The 21,311-nt window shown below is 40.3% G+C and overlaps 1 protein-coding gene across 1 annotated transcript; it reads left to right on the top strand.

The window, feature by feature from the left end:
• The first annotated feature begins 473 nt into the window (after positions 1 to 473).
• On the top strand, positions 474 to 16,376 carry DAZL (deleted in azoospermia like). Its single transcript, XM_088163771.1, has 11 exons — positions 474 to 664; positions 3,413 to 3,547; positions 3,876 to 3,967; positions 5,337 to 5,388; positions 10,160 to 10,226; positions 10,544 to 10,677; positions 11,985 to 12,065; positions 12,721 to 12,780; positions 13,812 to 13,913; positions 14,638 to 14,736; positions 15,498 to 16,376. The coding sequence occupies exons 1-11, from the start codon at positions 662 to 664 to the stop codon at positions 15,549 to 15,551; spliced, it is 879 nt and encodes a 292-aa protein (XP_088019897.1). The 5' UTR covers positions 474 to 661; the 3' UTR covers positions 15,552 to 16,376.
• Positions 16,377 to 21,311: the final 4,935 nt, after the last annotated feature.

The following is a 21,311-nucleotide window of genomic DNA, read 5'->3' as shown; positions in this document are numbered from 1 at the left end:
TTTTTAAAACTAATTTCCAAATCCCATCTTATTACTGTAGAACCAGGAGGGCTTCCAGAGAGGCTTTCTTCTGGACAGGCCTTGTGACACTGGTGACCAGTGGCCCAGAAAGTTGGTATTCAGCACAGGTACCCATAGGATACAGACAGATTACTCTATCAATTCGTGACTACATTAATAAGAGAGTTACCGCTTTTGCCTCAAAGCAAGCGAAAGCCTCTTCAACAACACACCATTCTCAAAATTTCCACAAGCCAAGTGCAAGATGGCAGGAGCCGCAAATTCCTGCACTACAAGGCTAGAAATGATAGTTACAACCTAATTCCCCACTCCCCAAAAGAGAAAAGCCGCGGTACTCTCGATGCTTCGTCCTCTGAAACTCAGACACCGAGGAACAGGCACCACTTCGCGGAGGGTGGGGCGGTACGACGAGCATGCAGAGAACAGAGCGGGTGTGGCCTCTTCCGTCCCAGCCCCCAATGGGTCTATTTAAAGAGAATCCGAATCGCTCCGGTCTGCTTTTATCGACGCAGGGAGGGGAGCTTCGCCACTAGAGAAAGCCGACTGTCCGCGCATAGTTTTCTCGAAGAAGTTCGTAGTGGTTTTATTTTAAAACCCTTATTTTTTAAGCGTGTGTTCGCAGCCTCGGCTCCAGTGAGTGATGGTGAGTGAGCGCGGAAGGGGAGCTATGGTGGGGCGGTGGGACTGGGATGATGGGGGGCATTTGAGCCCCGAGCCACCGGGCGGGCTTCTGCTGGGTACTGTAGTGCCTTGGGTTGGGGGGGGGGGGAACGACCCCAGCGGGCCGCGGAGCCGAGAACGGAGTAGTAACTTCTTGGGGTTGTTATTGGGGTGAGAAACGGGAATGAATGCCCACAAGCTGGACTAGTGTCGTCTCCTAACGCGGTGACGAGGCTGAACTCCTGAGGGCTAGTCGCATTTTAACTGTCTTGAAGGTTTTAAAACCTTACGAGGTGAGCGGTTAAGGTGAAGGGGGGAATACCGCAATTTAAAGGCTGGGGGCTTCTGCAGGGGAATGTGCGGTTCGTAGCCCTCAGCGTCATGGTCTGAGAAAGGCTTGGCGACGGAAGACGCTTCACACCCATGAGCGGCCATCTTGTGATACCACATGTTAGCATGGCGCGGGCCCGCCCGGCCGAGCAGGCTCCCCTCCGCCTGTCCGTCGCGGTGTTCCCGCCGCGCGGAGGGTCCGGCAGGAACCCTTGTCGGGGGTCTGCGAACGGCTTCCATTGCCCTGAGCGCCAAACCTTCCTGCCCGCGCCCCGTCGGCGCTGGGCAGCCGAGGTGTGAGGACGCAAAATGGCGGCCGTCGGCAGCGGCACCAGGAACGGGGCCGCACGAGCGGCGCCTCGCTCGCCCGACGTTCCACGGGCCGGCGTCCCCTGTCCGCCAGAGCCAAGGCTCGGCGTCGCCCGGAGTGCTGCGGGTGCCGTGCGGGCTGCGGGGCTGCGGGATCCTCGGCTCGCACCGACATGCTGCTTGTCGTTTGTTCTTTCCATTTGAGAAACGCGGTTTGCGAGTGTAGAGGTGACGCTTCAAACACTGTACGAGTAAAGTGGTGGGGCTTTTAGTTCTAGGTTTTTTTAATTATTATTTTATACAGGATAAGTTACGCCTCCGAAGTGCCCAGCGTGCGCTCAGTGCCCAGCGGGACGACTGCGGTGCCAGCCGTGCTCTTCCCTCAGGCACCCGCGCTCTCACGGAGACTGCGCTCGGCGTCCGCGCAGCGAGACGTGCCTCACGGGGTTTAAATGTTTCAATTAAAAACAAAAAACAACAAAAAATTAATTATTACTTTAAACAAAATGTACTGAGGACAGGGGGAAGCCTGAGAAATCGCGGGCTTGTGTGGCCAAAAAGTGAAGGTTTTCCTCTCCTGGACGAGCATTAAACTGATTGTAATACACTTGGGTGGGTATGTAGGTACTTCCTCCACCTGGTCAACGATCGTCCACCTTTTTTCCACCTTTTCTTTGGCTAAAACTCTATAATTAGTCTCCCGACTACTGGAAGGAGGACCTTATTCTAGTTTCTTCTCACCGATTTAAACTTCCTGCTTGCAGGAATAATAGAGAGCAAACGGATTAATTTTATCTTTTGATAAGAGAATAAAAAACCCGCTAATTCTGATAAGTTGAAAAATTGAATAAACCCTAATATTCCTGATATCTGGAAATCTGATTTCAAAGCTACTTCATGAGATAAGAAAAATCAGACTTCTTTTGGAGTAACTTTAAAGGGGTGAGTCACTAAAGCTGATGCTGTAGTTTCACTATAGCCATTGGCAGGATGTGATTCAGGCTTTGTTCAGTGATTTAACAACAGTCTCAGGTCTTTGGACATGGTGTATGTAGAACAGTCATTTATCTAGTGCTGTGTTGGTAAGGTTATTTAGGTTTAGAGAAGACACTATTTTTTATTTTTTTTTTTGAATTTGCGAAGGTTTTCCATCATAGTACTGAAGACTTCGGAAGGAGATTTTCTTTGTTTGTTTGGTTTTTTTGTTGTTGTTGTTTTTGTTGGGTTTTTTTGTTTTGTTTTTTTTTTTCTAGGAGACTTTCACCACTGTGCATTTTTCATCTCCTTTTCAAGTTCTAGGAAATATGTGTATTAATAAATCTTACTTTTGATGTTGCCCTGCTTGCCGGAATGCCTAAGTAGTCTGTTTGTTCTTTCTTTCAGGTAATGTAAGAGTGTTAAATAAGTTAATTTTCTTTGAAAATTCTGCATCATTAGTGTGAGACATGGCAGCTAAGGCCATGTGTGACAGATGTACCAGCAGTGTCGGTGGTTACCAGCTTTTGCTCTCTGCGGGGAGAGCCTTTTCCTGTTTTAGGCTTCCAGAGAGCTTGCACAACAAAGTGAACACCATTTCTAGCTTGGTTCGCTGAAACATCCAGAAAAAAAGAAGTAGAAGTAACAGTTAGGTCAGCTTGAGGGTGCTGTGGAGTCGCTATCTCCGGTTCAATTCTAATGCCCTTTAGCTGTGTATGCAGCCAAACAAAACAGAATACCAAGTAGGTGAAAAACTGCTCACTTCATGTTAATCTTTCTGCCAGATTTTGTAGAGCCAGTTTTATTTGAACTGATAAGTGCTAGAACTTCTTGTGCAAGAGTAGATGAAGCAGGAGAGATGGAAGCAAATCCTGACGGTAGCAACACTGGTCACAAAGCTTGATACAGTCTATTTAAAGTAGTCTAGACTAGGTCTAGATTTAAATTTTAAAAACTTCTTGGAATAATTACTTCTGTTTTTTTCCCCAGTGAATGGTCTGCTTGTGCTACTGAAATTCCTTGTCCTCTGCTATATCTGTAGGAAGGTGCAGGCATTCTGGTGTCTTAAAGTGTAACCTAGTTGACTAAAATAAGTATTTATGTTTAAATTTTTTAGGCAGCACATGTGGAGACGCAGCATTCGAGTGCCTCGGAGGGCGGTTCCTATTCGGCAACAGTCAGTCAGGGCTATGTTTTACCAGAAGGAAAAATCATGCCAAACACAGTCTTCGTTGGTGGAATTGACATAAGGGTATATACACGCTTCTAATTCTTTAAAATGGGTGTAGAGTATGACAATGAAAAATAAGTGGGAATTTTGTTCCTGTTTTGGTGTGGATTTTTTTTTTTACTTGTTTGTGGTGATGGGATTCTTTCTTTCCCCCCCCCCCCCGCCGTCGTGCTCATTTGCCAGTCTTGAAGATATTTAAATGTCATGGAGAATTCTGGATCAGTCTTCCAAACTAACCTTTAGTTCTTATGGTAGTGGAAAATTGGTTTTAAAATGGTACTGTCTGCTTTAAATCAGTTGTAAGCAGTTTAATGTGTTTCAAGATGTTTAAGACCTTGTTTTCTTTTAGATGAACGAAGCAGAAATTCGGAGTGTCTTTGAACAATATGGTACTGTGAAGGAGGTGAAGGTCATTACTGACAGAACTGGTGTTTCGAAGGGGTGAGTAGAATACGAGAAGTTGTTTTAATTTCCTGCTTATGTGGACAGCATTCTGTAATAGGTGATCTGAGCAGATACTTTGCAATACACCTGACGTGCTTAAGCCTTAGTTCTAGCTGCAGTTTTCTGTTGTGGTGAGTTGACTGTGAAACCAGTAAATCTGTACTGCCCCCAACTCAATCTGTATAATCTTAAAAAGAAAAGCATGGATTTTCTGACTTCGGTCTCTCTGTTCAGGGAAGAGAAGCTCACTGTCACTTAACCATTAGAAAAAAAATTTAACTTGTGTGATGCTTACACAGCCAATTCTTTTGTAGGACTCTTCTGCTGGCAAGAATAGTTAAAAATCTAGGGGCAGTTCAGGATGATTAAGAGAATTAAGATGGTTTATTCAGGGCAGGAGGTCTGCCTTCTGACGCTTGGGAATAAGTTCTAGAGTAAAACAGCCGAAACTTCTTTGGGTGAAGAGTGAAACTAAGTATGTGAACAAAGTTGTAACAAGGGAAATCCCCTTTGAATATATAGAAAAGTTCTGGAATACTATGTTGAAAACCTTAAATTGAAAGATGAAGAGCCCCTTACCCTGTTGAGTTCTGGGGAAGCCATCCTGGTTTTGAGGTTATCTCTCCTTATGTGAAGGGGAGACCATACCCTTTTGAGGTTTCTTCCAGCCCAGTTTTTTTTTAGATTCTATGCTTAGATCCTAGAATGTCACATCTTTTTCTTCAGCATGTGTAGCAATGGAAGAAAAAGAGGAATAAAATTCATTTTCTCGTATCCCTTTCGAGTCTGCAAAGTGAATCCTGCTGTACATTTAGCCAGTGTATGTTACAAGTATTTATAATGATTTGACTTACTTCATTAATGGGACATAATTGTTACGATAATGCTCTGAAATTACCTTAATTGTATAGACCTGGTAAACTAGGGAGGCAATGAAATAAATAGAAAAACCTCTTCAAGAATTGTTTCCCTCACTGGTGTTACTGTTCCTAATGCCTGCTTTCATCCAGACCTCTGCAGTAAATACAAATTTAGAGATAAGTCCAATCTTACTTTTTTTTTTTTTTTTTTTTTTTTTTTTTTTTTTTTTTTTTTTTTTACTTTGAGTTGCTAATACCAACAGCAGAACTCATTTTGAGGAAAAATAGCTCTTATTTCTATTTCGTGTTATTCTTTCATCTGGCCCCTTGATAGATACTGCTGGTTAGCAGTAAATACATTTTTAGGCTATCATAAACTAATGTCGTAGTTGATAATTTTGATGTGCAATATAGTGTATCTAGCACGTTGTTAACTGTTCTTGTTCAAAAGTGTTTGGCTAACAATCAAATGAAACCGATTACTGGAGTCTGTTCTTCCTTTTTAGGTACGGGTTTGTGTCTTTCCTGGACAACGTGGATGTTCAAAAGATAGTTGAGGTAAGCTCTTTATCCAAATTACTCTCAGAAGTTGATGTGTGAAAGCTAGAGACAAGTTTATGGAAACCACATTACATACCCTGTATAGCAAGTTAGGACACAAAGTCTACAGCTGCTCAAAAAGTAAAACTTCCTAAAGTGTGTACTGGTGGTAAAATTTTTATGTATTTGCTTAAGTAAGAAGCAAAATTAGTGTTCAGCTAATTAGTTTTTAGCCTGGTGTGGTCAAACATCTCATGTAATTTTGTTTCTGGTTGCTCTCATTTATTTATGTGCTTGAAAGCCTTGAGTGTGTTTGGCTGCTTGCTTTTTGTAGTTGATGGCTGTCATAGAACCCTTCTGCTTATGGCAGAAATGTTGACATTTAGTTATTCGGGTGTCTTGGTTCAAGATAATTCAAGTGGGACCCTCTAAAATGAGTAATCTCTTTCAGGGTAACCAATCCCTTTCCACCAATAAGGAGAAACAACCACAATATAAGTGAAAAAAAAAATCAGTTCACTAATATAGAAGGAAATAGTAACAGGCAAAAAAAATAACAGTAATAGTTAGTAGTTACAAAATTGCTGAAATCTCCTGGGCTTCCAGGGAACGGAGAGAAACTTAAAATGGAGTGACACCTCCGCCAAAGTTGTGGCCTCTGCAGCTGACCAGCCCTGTAGTTCCAAAGACAGGAGGAAAATGGTGACAGCCCTCCCCCTTCTTACCTCTTCATTGATGAATGCAGCTAGCATTCTCCAGCTTCTGGTACTTAGTCAAGGGCTAGAACTCAAGGGGGGGGGGATTTGCTTTCCTTGGCAGCAGACAGCCAGGCAGGGCCAGGCAGCTGGGTTGGGGTGGCTTTTTCTTCACTTCTGCAGGGTTCCTTCATGGTGGTTGCAGACAGGCTGCTGTGGAATTGCCTTGAGCCAGTCCAAGATGCAAGAGAGAAATAAAAGTGGGGGGGAGAGCCCTAAAGAAGAGCCTTTGCCTTGAGCAAAGAGCATGAGGCAAGAGAGAGCGCTCTCTGTTTGCTTCAAGTTTTGAAGGGCTGAGGCACTTGCCCCGCTCTGCCCCATGGCTTTTTTCGACTCCAGGGTCTTAAGAGAAAGAGACAGTAACAATTTCGGGCACAGATAGATGAAATACAATAACATTTTGGGTTACCTGGGGCATAGGAGTAACAGTATCATGAAAGACAGTATTAGTTTTTTACTTATGTCTCCGTAGTTGAAATAGGTTTCTCTAGCAGTATTTGTGCATTTGGATGCTACCTGGAGTTGCAAGTATTTCTTAAGCCTCCTAGATTGTGCTGCAGCTGTTCCCATGTGTAGTGGGTCTAGTGCTGGCCAAATGACAGTGCAACCACTAGAATTATTTACTCATTTTCTGCTGCAAGATGACAGAACTAAAAGAAAATAAACAGAATAAGCCCCGACTATTCTTTCTTTTCCTACTGACAACAACATAAAGGCACAAATTTGGTATCTTCAGTTAAATAATAATCTTTAAAATCTTTTTTCAGTTCACTTAGGGAGAGCAGTCTCTCATACCATGCCATGGAGACTTTTCCACAAGAAACAGTTCTCTTGTGGTTTTAATTTTCTCAAATAGCAGCTGCCCAGAAGTCTACAATCATGAAGACCCTCCCACGGTTCGGTAGTCTGCCATCTCTCACCGTGGGTCATCTCAGCTTATTGGGGTGCAATTTTAAGGATAGTTCCAGTATAGAAACAAAAATTCTTTTATGTCTGGGAGCAGAGACTTTCTTATATCCCTGGGGCAAGGTTTCTCATCTTTTTCATATCTCTGTTCAGGCCTCTCATTGGATCGCATCTACTTCAGTGTCTGCTTGCTTTAACACAGGTGCCTCTGCTCATGGCTATGGCTAGAACCCTACATCCCCCAATACATTCCATGAGTTGCAGGGGTAGGGAAAAGTCTGATTTATCAATTATATCTTCACCACAGCCTTACAAGAGAATTGCCATCTCCTCCTATCTGGGGTTTGACTCCTTCACTGACCTTGGTGTCTCCATGTTGTTTTCTCTGTGTGTTTTCACATTTTCCTTTTTGTTCGCTCAGGAGAGGATTGATGTCTGCTATTTCAATCTGTACACTAAAAGAGTTAATGTCTCTGTTAATGACCTGTGGATGGCCTTGTGATCTCTGCTGGGCAGTGGCTGCTCTGGCTGCACGGCTGTTGTCTGCCTGCAGTTAATTGCAGCTGCGGGGCTGCAGAGCTGCCTCTGTTGTTAGCTGTGTGATTTTTTTTTTTTTTTTTTCTTTATTTATTTTTTTTTTTTTTTATTTTCGTGGTGCCAGCAGGATGGCTCGGCTCCAGCCAGGCTGTGGTTGGAACTCGGTGGCGGCAGAATCTCAGCCGAGCCGTGCCACGGGCTGAGCTGGACACATGATGAAGTGAGCCCGGCCCAGCTAGTGTTAAGTTACTTGTTCAAACGTTGGAAGCAAGAGCTTTTCCCTGGGGTTTGTTCATTTTTAAATGTGATTTCACACAGGCATGTTCAGATTTTTTTAAATGGTCTAATTGTCAGTATTTAAAACTAGCCAGCTGATTGGTTTTGTCAGGTCCAAAGGAAGCTGCCACGGTCTTTACAGGGAATCACTTCTGTAGATGATGGATTTTTTTCCTTAACTAAAAACCAATCTATGTTAAACCATGACACTCTGTCGTCATACAGTTTTCCTGTAGCTAATGCGGGAGATGAAGGGGTAGAACTATTTCAGCCCTTCTGATCTCGGGAGTTCGGTATCAGGGAAATTTGAAATCTCAGTGCTTATAAACAAATCAGGTACGTGGTTCTGATAGAGTTGACCAGGTCACAAATCACTGACAAAGCTTTTTATTTTCCCTCTTTCCCCTGAGACTGAACACACTAACTGTAAAAATAAGATGTATTGAAATACTTCTCTTTGAAGTCTTTGCCTCAGAAAACTCCTGTGTCTCAGGAGGATGAAAAGTTTTGCTTCTGAAGCTCTTAGATAGGGAAGTAGATCAGAAAGACAAAACCAGATGGATGTGCCAGGCACAAATGTAGTGTTCTGTGATGTGCAGATGTGTTTACTGGCCATCCAGCTCCATAAGTGGGAAGAGAACATGTTTGAATGAAGTGGAAGGTTGTGAAACCCCAGCAGGAGATCCTTGATTCTCACCAAAAGATTTTAAAAGCTTGCTGTTACTTGACGGTATGATGACAAAAATATACAGTGACTGCTGTACTGAGCAACACTTCATCTGAGAATGCCTTTTTCTTTTTACTATGGATTACATTTATTGTTCTACATCACTGTGGAATGCTTGATCTAACAATTTCTACAGAGACCTCTTAAGTAGCATTGATATTTGAGTCATGTAAATTGCTGATTTTCTATGTATGCTTCTTCAAAACTGGAGCCGGCTATGTTCCTGCTATGTTCCTCTATTAATATAGTACTCACTGATGTGAGTTTGTATACCAGAGGTCTTGGAAGACCCAGAGACATATGGTGGATTTTCTTTTCAGTGCACACTTCAGGTCTGCAGGCAGTATAGGTTCCTGCCATGCCAGGAAGAAGCAGGTACAGCTATAAATCTTAAAAAACCTGTTGGCTTTTGGAGGGGATGGAGAAAGGAAGAGAAAGGAAGAAATTAACATGGGTGTTGTACAGCTCAAATTATAAGCAGAGGTTACTGCACTAAATGACTTCAGGCCTTATCTGCACTGAGTGGTCAGTGTTTTCTGTAAATGAACATGATAGAGCCTCTCTGTGGCTGAAATTACTCTTGGTGCCTGTGTTCATCTGCCTGTTCAACAAGGCTGTGTAGGTGTGTTCAGCCTGACAGTGTTTTTCTTCTGCTTTAGGTCTGTAACTGTACTCTGGTCCAGCATAAATCTGTTTACAGTTCAGAGCAGGAAGTTCTCTTGTGTTTAGAGGGGAGGCCTGTTTCCCAGGAGTTCTCACTGTTGAGGTGGAAAAGGTAGTTGGATGATTTTGGGCACAACAGGATTCCAGAATTAATTTTAAAATGCCCAAAGTCAACCAACTAAGATGCCTTCTCCTGGAAAAAAAAAAACAACACATCCATCTGTCGAACTAGTCAGGTTATTGCACCTTTTTTCCACCCCCATGTATCTCTCGAATCATCTTCTTGTAGCTAATAGAAATTAGTATGAGCAAGATTTTTATTTATCATTATATTTATGCTTACTTTTACAACAATAGAGTTGCTGTTGTCCATTCAAAGCACTTCCTTTAGCAGAAATGGGAGAAAATTGCAAAACCACCTACTTTCTTCTGAAGGAGGAGGTACTTCTGTGGAGTTGCATGTGATGGATGCAGACAGTCTGTCTAGATTCTCTAATACTGACTTTAATGCTTGATACTAAAATTGTGCTAATAAGGCTAAACCAAAAATCTTTCAGTAGAAACCTGAGACTGTGGTTACTCTCCAATGCTCTATTTTTAGACAGGAATAGTTAAAACCCCTGCGTATAAAAACCGCGGGGCTGGTGGTCACCGATACATAGTTGCAACTTCGAGTAGTGCATGTTGCTATTAGGGTAAGTGATACATCATTTTGGAGGGGCGGTGAGTAGGCAGATAGCTGAGCTGAGGACGCTGCAGGAAATGAGGTAAAAGGCGTATGGTGTTCAGAGAGGAGACTGAAGGCTGTTGAGCCTTTGTGACAGTTGATGTACTATGGTGTAGAAGTAGAGTCCAGTCTCTTTAAAATCCTACAGACCTCTCACCTTGCTGATTCTCAGCTTACAGAGTATAACCTGTCTTTCAGTCACAAATCAACTTCCATGGTAAAAAGCTGAAACTGGGGCCAGCAATCAGAAAACAACAAAACTTAAGTAAGTATATCTAAATAAATTTGTTCATATTGCAGGTGTTATAGCTTTTTTCTTAATTATACATCATTATTCTTGCAAATACTTTTTATCTTGTGGAGTATTTATATTTCAGTTAAACCTTGGTTCTGATTTCTATGACTTCGTTTGTATGATGTTTTCTTAATAAGAGTGAGGTTGGTAGCAAAATACAATATAGTTAATATTGAGTTAAATTTAAGAGTCAAAATCTTTAAGTTTTTTTTCAACTTGAATTCAGATTCCTGATGAAATACATGTAGTAATGTCTTAATACTATTTTTTATCTGTTTCAAAACAAGATTCCTCTGTGCAGCCCAGACAATTAGTTCTTGGTCCTCCTGCACCACAGTTCCAGAGTGTATGGAGTAGTCAGACTGTGGAGACATATGTGCAGCCTCCAGCTGTCGTGAACCCAGTAACACCCTATGTTCAGGTAAGACTGCTCCTAACACTGATTTTGAATCATAATTAAGTATTTTTTGAAGGTTCAAGCATGTACGACTTTTGGAGTATGTCTTGAGATTCCAATCTGATCTTACCTGCCTATTTTCTTATTGACTTCTCCAGCAAGAAGCACCCAACTTCAAAGCACTTCAGATGAATGCCATCAACCTTGAAAAACTGATTCAGTGATGTTAACTGATTATAAGACAAGAGGGAGATAATCTTTCCTCCAGTTTCAACAGTTCTCATTCTTAAAGGCTGAGTTACTCTTGCCTGTCACAGATGTAGTTCACAAATGAAATGTGTCCAGATATTTAATGTGTTGCTGTCCTGCTTCAGAATAAACTACAACATTTAAAATGTATTTTTGTAAACTACAAGTGGGATCAGAAGTTATCTGAGGTACTTTTCTCTCCTCCTAGCCAAACATGTTGTAGGTTTTAAACTGCTGTTGTGTTATAAGAACACTGTGTTACAGCATCTGCTGTTAATAGCTGTGCCCAGCACAGCAGTGCCTGCAGGACATCACTGTACTGGCACGTCAGATGAGCACTCCTACTGAAGTGTGAGTACAGTGCTTCTGGCCTGGATATGAGTCCTGTGCTGTGAGTGAACCAGATCAGACTCTCCTACTGCTTTAGCCTGTATGATGGAGCAGTACTGACTACAAACGGATCCTGTTTTGTATATCTTAAGCAAAGAGAAAGAACAAACTTGCAGAAATACTTTCTTGCAAGGCAGAGAGCTTAATACTAGTATTCTTGCTGATTCTCTTAAGTTGATTAATTAAAGAGAATTAATTCTCTTAAATGTTGGAATGTGCCTTTAACTATTCTCTGAAGAATCTGAGAAGGTTCCAGGTTAACACTGTCAGAGTACTTACAGGAAAGAAATACTAGGAAATTTATTGGAGTCATCCTTTGCCTCCTAGAAACTGATTCTTCAGACTGCACTCCGTTATTCCATAGTAGTCAGTCTGCTTCAGATCTACTTCCCAAAGTTTATGGCATGACTTGCATTTCTGAAATTACTTCCAAGATCAGTTACAAGCAGCTGGGGGATTTTTACATATATAAGACACTTGCAATCTTACTTTGGAGACTTCATTAGTGCCTGAAGTGCTGAAGCAAGCCCCGTGGGAAGTCTAAGGGTTGCTTTTAAATACTGAGTCTAGTCTGCGCAGGAATTGAAGTGACAGTGTAACTTCTAAAAATGTACTTCTGGCTAATACCTCTACAAATATCATACTTGTATCTTGCTTCAAACTTGCATTTAAAAAAACAACTTTATTTGCAGCCTTATCCGTACAATTCATCACCAGCTGTACTGGTAAAGCCGCAAGTTCCTGTAGGGTATCAACCAGCTTACAACTATCAGGTATGTAAAGTTTTAGTAGAAGCAGAAAGGCTGTTGGATGCCTGACAAAACTGGAATGAAGTGTTAACTGCAGTCTGACCTTTCTGTGCTTATTCTTTGAAATCTATTTTCCTTCAGTTCTTCACAGCTACAAAGCAAAAACAAAATAGTGATGAAAACTGTTGAGTAACTTAGCATACTCTTTTTCTAGTTTCATTTTTTCCTTAAATATACAGTCATAAAACAATTTTCAAATTAGAAAAAAGTACATGAATTTGTACTTGTGGGAGGAAGCTTTGCATTTGTACATGCTGTAGTGTGGGGTGTTAGGTGCTTAGAGTCTTATAGATCAAATATTGTATTATCTGATATAGAGGGGGCATGTGCTCTTGCACTATAAAAACATCAGAGGAGGTGCTTAGGTCATAGTGGGGTATGTAGGTATTTTGGTTTCCCATATTTTCCTAACATTTAGCATTTTTTTTAAACTTAGAGTGAGAAGGAGATACCTTGTTTTATGAAGCTATCTTGCTGGACATAAGATCATGTATTAACTAACTGTTTTGTGAAAAATCAAGACATTAAATGCTATAAACAGTGGTTCCTACAGAGCAGTTACTTTTCTGTGTTGGAAATAAATGAATAAAAGGTGGTTCTTGTCCAATTTTTGTTTAAGGCTCAACCACAGTGGCTTCCTGGGGAGCCAAGAAATTACGTAATGCCTCCTCCAACTCCGGTAAGTCTACAAAGTAAGACTTCTGAAACTGTCTTCTTAATTAGCACATTGTTTTTACTGCTTGATACTTAAAAAAAGAAGTTTGTTGTCTGGATATGTGTAATCTGGTCTACGAAAATCTGTAATTGCTGATGAGAGATTGTAGTTCAGAATTTCTGTATTGATAGTATGTTTTTCTTGTTACCTGGTGCAACAGGTCTACCTGTTTTTTGTCATTCTACATGTTATGGTCACAGAACTCTGGAATTTTAACCAAACTGGAGTTGGTTTTTCAGGAAAAGTTGAAGGAAAAATAAGTTGACCTGATGTACAAAGTCTTCATGTTCTTTGCAAATACTGATGAATTGTTTAGCTCCTTTCAACAGGTTTAAAAAATTTTCCCAGGCTGCTACTGTAGGTGGTGCTGTTAGCCTTTAAAAAAAATCCGTGTTTTCTGTGACTTAATGCAAGTAACATCCATGTGAAAGGGGAAAAATTACTCTGTATTTGTTTAAATGTTGGAATTTAAACTTGCCCCTTGGGCATTTTTGTATTCTTCAGGTGTTTCTTGACTGCAGTTTTGATTAAGTGTTTCAAAGCTGTAATATATAATTTTATTCTGAATGGTATTCTTTTTCTGAAAGCTATCAGAAGTCATCAAAATACTGATTACACTATTGGCTTGAAATAATTTTGTAATAACATCTATGAATGTAATACAGTCATAGTGTATCATTTTACAATTCAGTGGTAGCAGGTCAGAATGTTCTAAGGGTAGGTGTGCATGGGGGTTTCACTGTTAAATGTTACAAGCTTGATTATAGGAGCAGACAAGTGTTCTAGATCTATCTCAGTTAAGCAACTTAAAATATCATTCTTAACTGTCTTAATAAAGCAGGTCATGACAGAGTATTTCCCCCATTCATAAAACTTATCAAAACTGTGAAGATAAAGTTGGCACAGTTTAGGGATCAATAAGGATCAGTGACACCACAACTGTGCATGTTTTCCCAGTGTTACTGAAACATTGTTATACCTAAAAACTCTTACAGATGTATACTTCAGTGAACTGTCATGGCACTGAGGATCCAGGACTTCTGCAGTTGGAATGTGCTGTTCCAGAGCCTACGCAGTTGCCTAGCAGCCCGCAAAAAGTAGGTGCTTTCTCAAAGCTTTAATGTTCTTTATCATAAATGCTATTCCCAGAAATCTGCACGCGAGGGTTAGTAGCATTGTCAAGGGTGCCTCAGACAAGATATCCTAGAAATCAAGGTTATAGTTGCTACTTTCAGCCTGTTAAGTGCTATGTATTTGATTTCTGTGTACAACTCCAGAAGTCTCGTGTTTCCATGAAACTGTTAGTGCTTATTTGCAGTACTGAGGGCTCGATAAAGTATGTATTCTACTTGATTAAGTCTACTGACAAGACTTTGCCTAATCTGTGAAAATTTCCAGGGAAAATTACAGGTAATAAAAGAGCAGATTTGATAGCATTGCCTACTGTCTTAGATTTAAGTTTCAAATGTCTGAGTTGGTAACTTTCTCCCTTTCTCAGTGCTTTGTGGAAGGTGACCCCAGTTTAGCCAACAGTTAGCTCTGAATTCAGTTTCCTAAGGGAGAAATTTCATTTCACAGCGGTCAGCTTAATCCACGAGAGAACTGGCATGTCGCTGATTAGAATTTCTTCCCTGTAACACTGAAGGGGGATAATGAGTTACTAATAGTAAAAGATCGGGGGGAGAAACAAGTTAAATATCTTGGGGAACACAAGGCAGTTGAGGAATTCTGATTGCCAAGTAAACCCTGTGATACACTGGCATCGCTAGCTAGTAATGTCCTAAGAAAATCAGTATTGATGCACCTATAATTGTATTTCAGAAGTCTGTGGACAGGGGCATGCAAACAGTATTATCCTGTCTGTCTAATCCTGAGAACCAGCTGACAAATGACTTTGTAGCACAAGAAAACAATGTGAAGGTACGTAGTGAAAGCAAAATTATATCCCTGAAACATAGCTGACCTTCAATGTGTTCACCTACAAGATACCATAAAGATGAAGGGATTCATACCTGTGAATGCCATTTGAATTTTTTATTCCTTGTACGTGCTCTGAGATGGGTGGGTTTGCCTCTCAGTTGCTTAATGGTGGAAAGAAGTGCTGAAATTGGGTTCGGTGGGTTTTATGAGGACAGCATAAAAATTTGCTGAACAGTCAACTAATGAACAATTAGAGCATAAGTCTGTCTAGTCATTTCTCAGTGACATGGCTGAAAGCAGCAGATTACTCCCGAGTTTGGGCAGAGGATGTTGAGTTTAAACCTTGATAGTGTGTACGGTGAAGTAGCTACTGTGGATGGTGGCTAGTTATGCTTTGTCTCTGCTTTAACCAATAAATCCTAGTCCAGGTTGGTAGCTGATTGTCATTTTTTTGGTGTATGTGTTCAGTCCTTGTAGATTTGCAATTTCGATTACATTCCAAGTCACATGTAATTTCAGGTTACTAATTTCTAAGACCATGATTCCTTTTTGTAAAAGAACAGATGCTTGAACTAGACAAGTGTACTGTGAAACAGGAATGCAGAAGTAGTGCTCTCTTAGTTTTGCAGAGGGATGAATAGAGTACAGGGTGTCTGGAGATAGTTTTGATGAAACTTTGGTTGCTTTATTCTGATTAAAATTAATCAGAATTTATTTTTAATAATTATTTTTTTCTTGTCCTTTCTTCTATCCCATCCTAGGAGAGTAAGACATACCACTTCAGAAAAGGAAAGACAGTACACAAAAGTGTTTGATCAACAAAGACTTACTTCAAAGCATCTAAATTAATTTACTCGATGGTACAACAGGTCAATTTAACAATACGGAGTGTAACATCTCCCAGAGTTACTTCAAGTTATGTTTGTGCTTATGTTCTACCTGTTTTGATACTGTTGTTGTTGCTTGACTGGTTTGGAGTTCCAAGTTGTAAGAGTTGACAAACTTCAGTGTTACTGTTTCTGTGCTTCCCTTGAAAACTGACTGGAATGTTAAGAGTTTATATGTTTGCTGTATGGATTTTTCTCTGAGCTTTAAGGTACAGATTGCATATTGCACATGGTTTTTCATTAACTCACATTCACCAGTTAACTCCTGCAGTTTAAAAATTGAAGTAGTTATTTGCCCAAGAGAATTTTAAGACTGAGCTTAAATCAGTGCCAAGAAGATGAGAAGTCTTAACTGAGCTGAAGCCCTGTAAGTCCTAGTTGCATTTAGACAACATAATCAGTGTGATTATGTTCATTGATGACAGTCTATGTACTTGCAGTCTTGAGCATAACTACTATTTTTGGGTAAGTAATGAAGAGAATCCTAAAATTCCTGTACACAACTTAAAATGCAAGAATGTTATCTGTATTGGACACTAAGCCAGCCAATACAAGATTTTTTTTACTTGAAAAATCTTAGCAATACCTGTATTTTAAACTTCTGAGAAAATACTGCACTTACATAAACCTTTGTTATGTGATGCAAACTGTTAATCAAAGGATATCTGTATGACTGTTTTAATAATCATGTAGATTTTAGGTATGTATTGTGAAAGAGTGAAATAAATTTTTATTTTGCCTTGGTTTCCTAAATTTCTGGTGTGACAAATCTAAATAATAACTTATTTTCTACTCTAAATGACATTTCCAGTTACTATAAATCTAGAGTAACAAACCTTCATTTTGTGTAGATACTAGCTGAAGTTTCAAAAGAGTAGAACTGAGAAAGGAGAACAATCTTGTATGTTGAGTGCTAGCTTGTTTTTTTTTTCTCCTACCCAAACACCGCAATCTCTCCAGACAATAAAAGAAAACTATGCCTCTCTTTTTAAGGATGTATATATGAGGCTGTTTAGGGACTACATGTTCTGCTTGAAGTTTCCAGAAGACTTAGAGATAGTAATGGCTAGGCAGAGACTTAGCCAATAATACCTGTTTAATGAATTATCCAGAAGGGAACTGGATATGTAAGGGAATATGACTAGAGCAAATATTCAAGGACTGCTTCTCAGGAGTGTTTTGGATAAAACTTTATTAAGGGAGGGTGGGGGAGAATAATGATAAATTCTTTTGGAGCCACTTTATGCAGCTTTGTACCAATGTTCTGATAGCATAAATTAACCTGGAAAAAAAGCAAAGCTCATACCAGTTTCTCTCTTCACTGTTTCATATTACTAAAGATAGTGTTGAGTGTTCCCATGATACTGTTTTGCCATATTTTCCTCTGACTGCTGTTTTAAAGATAATGGCTTGATTGTGCATAACTTCTGTGTTAGTTTTTGCAAGGGTTTTTCTAGTATTGAATCAGGACCCTGTCCTTTCCAATTTTCAGTATCTAAACAGCCTGCATGTACTTTCAAAGCTGTGATGTCAGTTTATTGATAACAGGTAGTTGTTTCTTTGCAAATGCACGGTTTTTTGGGCTTGATTTAAGTTGACTTGGTTGTCCCAGGCCTTACCTGAGGTTTTCTGCTGTAGCTCTAAGAAAATACAAAAGGCCCTATGCATAGCTGTCTCCTCAAAACACCACCACCACCAAAAGAAGAGATTTAACAAGATGCCTACACAGTGCATGTTTTCTTTTTGACTGAGTGTTATGCACAGGGACCATCTGGTGAGTAAGTTAATTGTATAGTGCATCTGAAATCGTTGTACTAGATTCTTAGAGGCTTGCTGAGAGGTTTTATCACAGGGGAACAGCCAAGGCCTTATGAGTGCCATTTATTTTTTCTTCCATTAGATCATGTCATGCTGGTTCTGCTAGCTGCTTAGCTGTAGAGAATGGATTTATTTTCTTTAGTTATAACTAAACACATGCATTTTTAATATTCTTTTGAAGTACCCTATAACACATAACGTAAAGCATAACACAAAACCAATATGCAAATCTTTCCTGTTGCATTCAGAAAGTTGAAATACCTGTTTAATATTGCTGTGACCGAAGGCATTTCCAAAATCAGTGCATGGTTGGAGCATTTTGCAAACCTGTACTCCTTGTCTTCTCAAATCAAGTGGACCATGTTAACTCTCAACAAACAGGCAGTAGTGAGTCCTTGTGCATCTGCATTTGCTTGCACACAGTATGTACATTCTGTGAGAGACTCAAAAGCTTTGGGTGTACTTTAAATATTAAGACAGCTCTTTTTCAAAAGAAACAATTGCTTAGACAAAATAGAAAAAAAAAATCCAGTGCTTGCATTTAATTGGTATTCTAGAGCTGTGACACTTGGTTTGTTTTACTTCTTGCCTGAAGTACCCCAGTTTGCTGTTTGATGGCCTTTTCATATCTCTTTACACACTTTGCCACCTGACAGAATTATTCTTGGAATGAGACAGCCAGACAGATGGTATTCTTGGATCTCCATTAGAATGATTGTCTGGCACAGACACTAATTCCCTGTCAAAATGGAAATATTTTTTTCCTTTTAGGTATTTGTGTACTAAACTATCTTAATCTGAAGGTGATGTGATCCTTTATTGCTACGGAGAAACAAAAGGGCTTTCCCTTTAATATTTCATAGGGCTTTCCTTTGGATGCCTTACTGAAAGAGATTTTTTAAGTCCTCTAACAGGTCTACACTCTATATTCCTTGCAGGAATGACTTTCTAGACCACTATTTTAGACAAAATGTATAAGAGTTTTAATGTTTGCTACTTTCAATGTTGCTAAGAAAGTTTAAAAAAAGTGATCCCAAGCTATTTAAAAAATTGAGGTTTCTTCAGATAGAATGTGTCTCAAAAGTCCTTAAGTAGCTTCACAACCCAGATTCTTACTTCCTACTTGATCATTTCTACTCTAAAATTTGGGCTGATCCTTAGAAGACATTGTAACTGCTTTTAAAGAAAAAGGCCCCAGCTGAGTTTAAAAACGCCTTTGTATTGTCCTAGTGACTGTTCAAACTTCAACTTCGGTGAATAAAGATAAAGGGTTTGTTTGTTTGTGTGTGGGGATTTTGTTTGGTGAGGGATTTTTGTTTTGTTCTCTGGGTATTTGTGGGTTTTTTTCTAAGTAGTGTGAACTTCAGTGTAGCTGTGTAGTGGGTGTTTAAGACAAACATGAAAAAGGGCTTTCTACTCATTTACCTTAAGGTTGTGAGACTGTAGAAAGTACAGAAATGAGGGTAGGATTTATATTTAAAAACAGTTTGCTGTAGAATATTTATGCTGCTAGTCCAAAAGCAATTACTATATGGATAGTTTTTCTGATTTTAATTATCTCAAAATTTCTAAATACGTAGTCAAATAAAGATGCTGTAATTAACATATTGCTGATGTAGTGGGATATTAGAAGACAGTACTGATGTGTCAGCAGTACCTCTTCTAGGGGTGTGTGTATCATGGCCTTTTAGCTTCTGTTTACCTTTTCCTGTAAGTAGGTGTCCAAATTTCAGTGTATTGTTTGAACTACTTGGTGTTTATACTAGATGACCTTTAGTGATCTTTTCTAACCCAAACTGTTCTGTGATTCTCAAGGAGTCTGCTTTCCCCTACCCCATTCAGGATCACTCTGGATTTAACTTCTTTAGGCTGTCTTTAATTTAGAAGAATAATAATTTGCTGTGTGGTGCCTTTTTTGTCTAGAACAAACCTAACCAAATCTCTTCCCCATTAGTTTGTGCTTGTTCCTCTATGAATGAGTGTTCAAGAAATTTTTAAACTACTTGTAAAGTCTTCCTAGAACAATTTAGGATTAAACCCGCCAATTTAAATAGAGATTGTCTTTTTTTCCTGGGAAAGAACTTGTGCTTAGAACTGCAAGTTGATTTGTGGTTCATTCCATAGGATGGCTTGGGTTGGAAGGGACCTCTAAAGGTCATCTAGTGAACCCCCCCACAATGAGCAGGGATATATTCAACTAGATGAAATAATTCAAAGCCCTCTCCACTCTGACCTTAAGTATTTGCAGGGATGGGACATCACCACTCCTGGGCAACTTGTTCTGGTGTCTCACAGACCTCATGGAAGAAAATGTCTTTGTTCTGTCTGGTATGAATCTGCTGTCTTAAAGCCATTACTCCTATCACAACTCACCCTACTAGGAATGTCTCAATCTTTTTTACGGGTTCCCTTTAGTATCAGAAGGCCCCAGTAATGTCTCCCTGGAGCCTTTTCCTCTCTGGGGTGAGCAATCCTAGAATGCTCTGCCTGTCTTCATAGGAGAGGTGGTTCAGCCCTCTGATTTTTATTGCCCTTTTCTGGACCTGCTCCAACAGGTCCATGTCTTTCCTGTGCAGAGTACTCCAGGTGGGATTTTACCAGAGTGGCAGAATTGCCTCCCTTGGGGGGAAAGGGATGCAAACAACCCAGTGTTTTGGCCTGTAGCAGTTAATAGAGTTATGTGCTGCTGAGTTGTGCAGCCATCCAATTCCTTAGCATAAGCTGATTTTATTATTTCTGAGTGTAAGGAAGTAGTTAAATTATTAAAATGGAAATAGTGGTGCCTGTATATCACAGAGATAAATAATGCCTTTTATAAGACATGTAAAGAGGATCCTACATATGAGTGGTGAAGTAATCATGTAGAAATGTGTTCTGAGCACACACACTTGAATTTCTAGCTTTTATGAGTACACGGGGAGATGGAATAGAATATGAATTGGTCAGAGGCCATGTACTAAACCTGAATCATTTAGGTTGTAAAGGATGTTTGAGATAGGTTAACAGACTGAACTCTAACACTGCTGCGACCAACAAGTCTCCTCAAGTGCCACATCTCAGTACCTCTAGGAACAGTGACTGCAACACTCTTTTGGGGAGCCTGCTCCAACAGCTCTTTTTTGTGAAGAAATTCTTCTGAATATCAAAGCTTAACCTCCCTTGGCAAAATTAGGCCCATTCCTTCTTATTTGGTAACAGCTTACTCGATAGAAGAGATGGACTCCCAACCTCCTGTGTTGAGTGACAACGTCTTCTCAGAGCCTCTTTTTCTCAAGGCTAAGTAGCCCCAGCTCCCTTATCTGTTCCTCATCAGCCTTGTGGTTCAGACTCCTCACCAGCCTTGTTGCCCTTCTCTGGACATGCTGTGGTGCTTCATTTTTCCTTTAGCGAGGGATCCAAAAGAACACAGTATTCACAGTATGTGGCCTTACCAGAGGCCAGTACAGAGAGACAATTGCTTCCTGATCTGACTAGCTATATTTTGTGGTACAAGCCAGGATGCAGTTGGCCACCTGAGAACACTGCAAGCCTGTGCTCAGGCAGCCCTGTCTCACCTAGGGCCTAGCAGCTGTTTTGGGACTGTTGTGGACTAGGGGAATCTGACTGTTTAATTAAAGCATTATGAAGGCCTGTGGTGGGTGTTGATGCAATGTGATTTCTGCCCAGTGCCCTGAATGTCAAAGTGAAGAAATCTAATGCAATGCAGTAATGATGGGAGTGACTTGGGCTTCTCTTAAGAAGGGACTATGGTTGCTAATGGGGCTTGGCTGCAGGGGTCACAGCTCCCTGTGCTCTCACCGGATTTTCTTACGGGTAACCAAGTTGATCACTATCACTCAGCTCGCTCATTGGTGTGTCTTGTTCAGTGCA

Source organism: Sturnus vulgaris, chromosome 1, assembly GCF_052056855.1.
Source record: "Sturnus vulgaris isolate bStuVul1 chromosome 1, bStuVul1.hap1, whole genome shotgun sequence".
Classification (NCBI taxonomy): domain Eukaryota; kingdom Metazoa; phylum Chordata; class Aves; order Passeriformes; family Sturnidae; genus Sturnus; species Sturnus vulgaris.
This window is presented reverse-complemented; position numbering and strand designations above follow the sequence as displayed.